Below are 6,481 nucleotides of genomic sequence, written 5' to 3' on the forward strand. Positions count from 1 at the left end.
ATTGCTGCATTTCTTGAGTATAAGACGAGGTAAATTGGTCAAACATGCAGCAAATATATCTGCAATGATAACTGACAATCTCTCAAACACTTGAGTATCTGATGCTGAATGATAGCTTTCCTCATAGACCAACAGCAAACTGTTGCTTATTTTGTACATTGAATTGGCAATGATGATATTTTCAGGGAAGTTAATTGAGCTTTTCTTAGCATTTCCATTCATTCTATTCGTGAATTTCTTCAAAATTTCTTCACTTCAATTTGCAAGATTCTGAAGAGTTTCTTTGGAGGATTTTGATATCGTGGCAATTTCTTGGAGATCCATGTCTAACCACTTGTGCCTCATTTCAACTAAATCCCATGCAAAATCTGCAGCGCTCGTGCTATTCACAATTCTTTTATGAACATCCAGACTTTTCTCCATTGGGCGCACATACTTAAAACCTTCAATCACACTTCTTAATAACTGATTCTTCTCCTCATTTTGTACGTTTGGAAGAGCAATCATGATGCTTGTTAGCGTTGCCACGGATAGACTCCAGCAATTAAGAGGTTCTTCGCAAATTATTAGAGAGACTTGATCACTTTCAAATTTTAGCACACCCTCGAAGCTGGTGGATTTCTCCATAAGCTTCATTAGATATCTTGGTTGACGCTTTGCACCCATCATTATGAATGAATTAATAGAAGCGTTGATGAACATCAGGTGTACTTCTTGTACTGCCTCACTTTCTAGAAGTACAAAATAATTTGCAAGATCTTTCTCGTAACCAAGCCTGTGTTCTGATTCAATGGGATTGACTGAGGCCTTGGATTCCCCGGAGAAAAAATTCTTTATCATATTGAGCCATCTAACGGTCACGGGTTGGAGCAGCACAGAAACAAATAGTGTCGAGCTTAATAGGTTCCCAATTAGTTCCCAATAACTACATTGAATCTTGACTCCTTTGAGGTAAATTAAATAAAGTAGGCATGCCCAAAGCAATTTATTCATGATCACAATCACTATCTGAGTTATTATACAAATGTTGAGAAGTAGATTTCTAGTTTCATAAATAATTTTTCTAAGCTTCTGGTGTCGAACTTGTGATGGTAGGAGCCTCTTTTTCCACTCGATCAATCTGTTGATCCTGTAACTCTTTATTTCTAAGGAAACACTTGAGATGGTACATTTTTTAATATTTGGTATAATGTAAAGTGTAGCTAATGCCATTCTTCCGAAAGACATGATACCACAAAGAACTATGCCTACATTTTGAGTATAATAAACTAGATACACTGACCATTTATAGTCGGAAGCAATTTCTGGCTTATTGTTTGTAGTCACTTCTAATCCATCAATAGAAAAAATAAATGCATAGATCAATGATAAAACCCAGAAGTCATCAGACCGTGCCATCACTAACCGAGGATCACTTGTTTGTGCCATCACCCAGTACTTCTTCACATGATACTTTAACTTGTCGAAGACCATTATTTCGTCTCGTTGTAGTTCCTCTGCTGAAATTCTTGCGTGCAATGCGTTATACTTATGTTCCAAATGCATTTTTCTTGTAGATACTGTTAAAGCAGAAGAAATCAACATAAAGAGCGTATAAACATCTATAACTACAACCACCACTTGGAAATAATCTTCAATCACGCCTGATAATACTTGGAAGATAACATCTACAGTGTGACTCACTTTAAGGATACCAACTGCTGTCAAGTTCACAATAATTTCTCTAGCACTCATGGATCCTAGAGAAGGAATGACATGAGCAGTTGAAGCACACAAGAAAGCAATGCTACATCTTTTAGCAGCTTGATCATACGTACCTGGCATCAGGGTAGTTAGATCCATTGGTAACTTCACTGCGATGCCCATCAGAGCCAAGAAAGTAGCATTAAGAGCAACATATCTGCAGGGGAACCATAATTTTCTATGGAGCAGAGAGTGCATTTTATCAGCAAAAAGTAAAAGTGTCCATATTCCAGATGCCACAGCAGCGTATACGCCTATCCATGGCATTGGTGATTTAGAGTCAATCATTTTGTTGAATCATTCAGCTTTCTTCCAGCGACTGCACTTTGGATTTTAAGATGGGGATGCTCGATGTCATAGGAAATTTCTTTGTTATTTCAATACAACTTCAGATTGTATTTTCTACCCGTTGATGTATCCATAAAGAAAAACATATCCAATAAATTATTGGGTGAGGTTTAGAGTGGGAATACTTTTGGATTAGTAAGAGGAAATGCCCCAGGACCCCAGCCTTGAATGTTTAGTTAGTATGCTACTTAATAAGAGTAAGTTATCATTCGCACGTTAATGCTCATGATATTATATTAATTGTTGACTGACTTAAATTTTCATCATTTATTTAAGCTAAGCCTAAAATGGACAAGGTTCCTTTTCGAGCTTTCAATCTTGGTGCAAGGCATCTTCCATGTAACTTCAGGTCATCGATCATATTTCAATTTCACAAAAGTCGATGTATCTAGAGAACTTAAATTTTCATTTTCAAGTCTTTATGTTTTACTATTTTTTGTATCCTAACGTTGAAGGACGACTTATAAATAATCCAAAGTTATCGGGTCATTCTTACTACACTACTTTGAATTCAAAAGTAGTGGAAATTTCCAAAGCAACTTCAGCTTTTATTTTCAACACTTTAATGCATCAATTAAAGAAAATTATATCCAATAATAAAACCTTGCAATGAGTCATCTCAAGGATTATTTTGAATCATTCAATTGACTAAAGGGTATAGAAATTAATATATGTTGTGACTTGTCACTACATCATCATTAATATCTTATTAATAAATTATTCGCAATATTGTTACAAATTGGAATCTCTAACTGATTTGTGCCTACTTCAGATAAACAAGTCAATGGCTGAGGTAGAGATGACAATTTACCTCGTCCCGTCCCGACGGGTTGATGGGACGGGAGCGGGGCTGAGGTAGAGATGACAATTTACCTCGTCCCGTCCCGACGGGTTGATGGGACGGGGAAGGGCATAATTCCCCGCCCCGTCACGGGTCACGGGGTGGGGGTGGGGTGGGACTGTCCTGCCCCGAATCTGTCCTGTGAATTTTTTTTGGATATTATTTTTTCGAGTGTTTCTTTGAATATTGATGTTAATTTGAGCATTATTTGTTTTGAATTTTTAAATTTTGAATTTGTATTTTATAATTTAATAGTATAATTCTAAATTTTGAAAATGTATAAAAAAAAAATAATAAAATTAAATGGAGTATAGTAAACAGGACAAAAAACCGCCCCCGCCCCGCCCCGTTTAAGGTGGGGCGGGGCACGGGGCGGGTTGGGGTTAGGGTGAGACGACCCCACCCCGTTGCCATCACTAGGCTGAGGTTTAGAGTCAGAATTCTTTTTGATTAACAAGAGGAAATGTCTTAGCCTTGAATGTTTGTGTTGAGGAAATAAATTCAAACTTTCAGATTTTATCAAATACAATTTCTATACAAACAATGAATTTGAAGCTTTCGATACTAATTCTAGATGCTTCAACTAAAAAAAGAGGAGAAATAGCTATTTGAAATGGTTATATTTGAATTCCTTCCTTCCTTCAAACGAGAAGGGTGTATTTATAGATTTTCCTCCAAGTGTTGGAATAATTTGATCATTTTTAGAAAATGACAAGTGACAACCCCTTATTGGTTATCTTGTAATTGATTTAGTTAAGAATTATGCTTAACTCACCCTGCCCACTTGCTTCTAATTGAGAACCTAAATATGAGTAATGTTTCACAACCTTTATGCTAGCCTTCTTCTTCGTCGTTTCTTTACATCATTTTATGCTTCATCAACAATCCGTTTATGCTCGTGAATTTGCACTCAGGAGGTTAACATCCTAACTAAATTAATCATGCATAGAAAACCTTAAATTAAAATAAAAATAAAAATAAAAAAACTCCGATAATTTTTCAATGTTACAAATTGTGTCAAGCTAGAGTATGTTCCCCAGAGAAATGTTAAATCTATACTAAATTTAACATGCATATTCAAATCCAGACGAAAGAACACTAATAACTTCCTTGATCCAACACCAAATCTTCAAAACTCGTTCAGAGCCAAAGAATTGTGCGAGATCCTTTGCAATACCCTAAACTGATTGTTCGTCTTCCCAAAGTGTTTTACCTAAAGTTCTCATAACACTAATATAAACCTCTCATGTGAAGTAAAGAATAAAGCACACAACAATTCTACTTATCATTATGCACTTAAAGTAGCAATCAGCACCAAGATGACACAATTTTAGGGCTCAGATTTTGGAAGAGAGTCTCGCACAGTGAAGTCTAATGCCGGACCCAAATCTTTAGCACATAAAGCTTTGAAACTTACAAAAGCAGAGAAGCACAGTTTCCTCTCAAACACTAGTGCAATAGATTGGCCTTAAAATCATTGACCGTGCTTCTAATCTAATTATCTAGATTGCTCCAAATACACTGAAGTTGCTACCGGGTGGCAATCCAAGCAAAATGTGTCTTAAAGTAGAGCTCTTAAATGGGTCCGGGTTTGGACTGATCTAGTGAGTGTTGGACCACTTGGTTTGTCTCCAATTTAGGCCTAAGCTTGAAGATCAATCATAAATCATTGTTGCCCCAAGATTCATTTGTCATCACAACTTAACAATAACTGAATAATATTCCATTGTATTCATCAACAAATTATAACAACATAATGACACTTTTAATCTTCACAATATTCATATTAATGTCTAATAATATGCCACTAGGTTTTCATGACAACACAAATTTACCGAATGACTGGAAATTCACAACAGTTGTACGGCCAAACAAAAAAAGAAAAAAAAATGGATATTTATAAATAATGACTTCCAAAAAATGGAGATGTTAGAGTCTTATGCTTGGTGGTTTTCTTTTTCGTCTCCTAACTCTTCCACTTCCACTGTCACGTGAGACTCACATTGCCTTCACCAATTTCCAAAAAATATATATTGGGCAATACTAACAATCTCTTCATGTATTTTTTGGTTATTTATAATGAGATGCAAAAGAACTTGTATATTAATTTTACTTGGTGAAATTTAAATTCAATAGAAGCCTTAATAAAACTGATGTCATAGTAATGGGAACATAAACAATAATAAATTTGAGGCTAAATTTTAAGGAAACTAGAGAATAAAGGTATATTCATACCTGCTGTAGCACTTGCACGAAGTTCTTGTACATCCAGATGCCCCTCACCACTTGAAGTAGTAATAATATTCTCACCGCTAGAAGTTGGGGCAGAAATACCATGGTTAATGCTTTTGAGTAAAGTACACCACTCGTCAATATACATTGATTGATCGGGTGATAGATTTGGAATTTCACGCTTTTGAAGAGCTTTTAGAATGCCTTTGAGTTTCTCCCAAAAGGTGAGTTGCTTCCCGTACACCTTTCTCCCGTTTTTCTATGGTGCCATTGTTACATTTCTTGAGTATAACATGAGGTAAATTGGTCAGCCTTGCAGCAATATATCTACAACGATAACTGATAATCTCTCAAATACTTGAGTACCTGATGCTAAATGATAGCTTTCCCATAGACGAACAGCAAACTGTTGCTTATTTTGTACATTGAATTAGCAATTATGACATTTTCAGGCAAGTTATGGGACTCTCCATCGCATTTCCATTCATTTTACTTGTGAATTCTCATGATACTTGTTAGCGTTGCCACAGATAGACTCCAGCAACTTAGAGGTTCTTTGCAAATTATTGGAGAGACAAGATCACTTTCAAATTTTAATGCGCCCTTGAAACTGGTGGAATTCTCCATAAGCTCCATTAGATATCTAGGCTGATGCTTTGCACCAAAAATTATGGATGAATTAATAGAAGTTTTGATGAACATGAGGTATCCATCTTGCATTGCCTCACTTTCTAGAAGAAGTAAAACAAAATTTTTAACATCTTGCTCATAACCAAGCATGTGTTCTCATTCATTGGGATTGAATGAGGCCTCGGATTCCCTTAAGAAAAATTTCTTCAACATTACCAAGTACCTAATAAATATATGTAACCGAAAAGTGAATAAAATAATATGAGTTGAAATAAATTTTTTATTACTTTAAAATACAATTTTAACTTAAAATATGAAAAATGGGGCTATGTATGTACTTTTAAAGAAATAATGCACCAAAATTAGGACGAAGACTTTCCCACTCACTGGACCTGGCTACACTCCGATATTGTGGTGAAAGGAGTATTATTGTCAAATCGTTCTTCTCCCTAATGTCAAAATGCTTGGAGCATCCTGTCGGCCATTAATGTCTCACCTTCACCTCACCACCATTACTTTCTCACCTGCAGCACCCCACCATCCTCGTTACTCCATTTCCTAACTTTTTCAGTTAGTCAAAAGACAAAACCAAAATATATATATTTTCTTTTTCTTTTTTAAAAATGACTCTCTTTGATCTAATTGGTCAATACTTTAGTTCTTTAGCAAAAATTGTGGGGGGGGGGG

General features: G+C 35.7%; 1 protein-coding gene across 1 annotated transcript; it reads right to left on the bottom strand.

Annotated features, from left to right (window-relative positions):
- Nucleotides 1–255: 255 nt before the first annotated feature.
- LOC111383720 lies at nt 256–2,031 on the bottom strand. The gene has a single exon (XM_023007858.1). It carries the CDS (start codon nt 2,029–2,031, stop codon nt 256–258), a length of 1,776 nt encoding a protein of 591 aa, XP_022863626.1.
- Nucleotides 2,032–6,481: the final 4,450 nt, after the last annotated feature.

Source organism: Olea europaea, unplaced genomic scaffold, assembly GCF_002742605.1.
Source record: "Olea europaea var. sylvestris unplaced genomic scaffold, O_europaea_v1 scaffold2742, whole genome shotgun sequence".
NCBI classification, from domain to species: Eukaryota; Viridiplantae; Streptophyta; class Magnoliopsida; order Lamiales; family Oleaceae; genus Olea; species Olea europaea.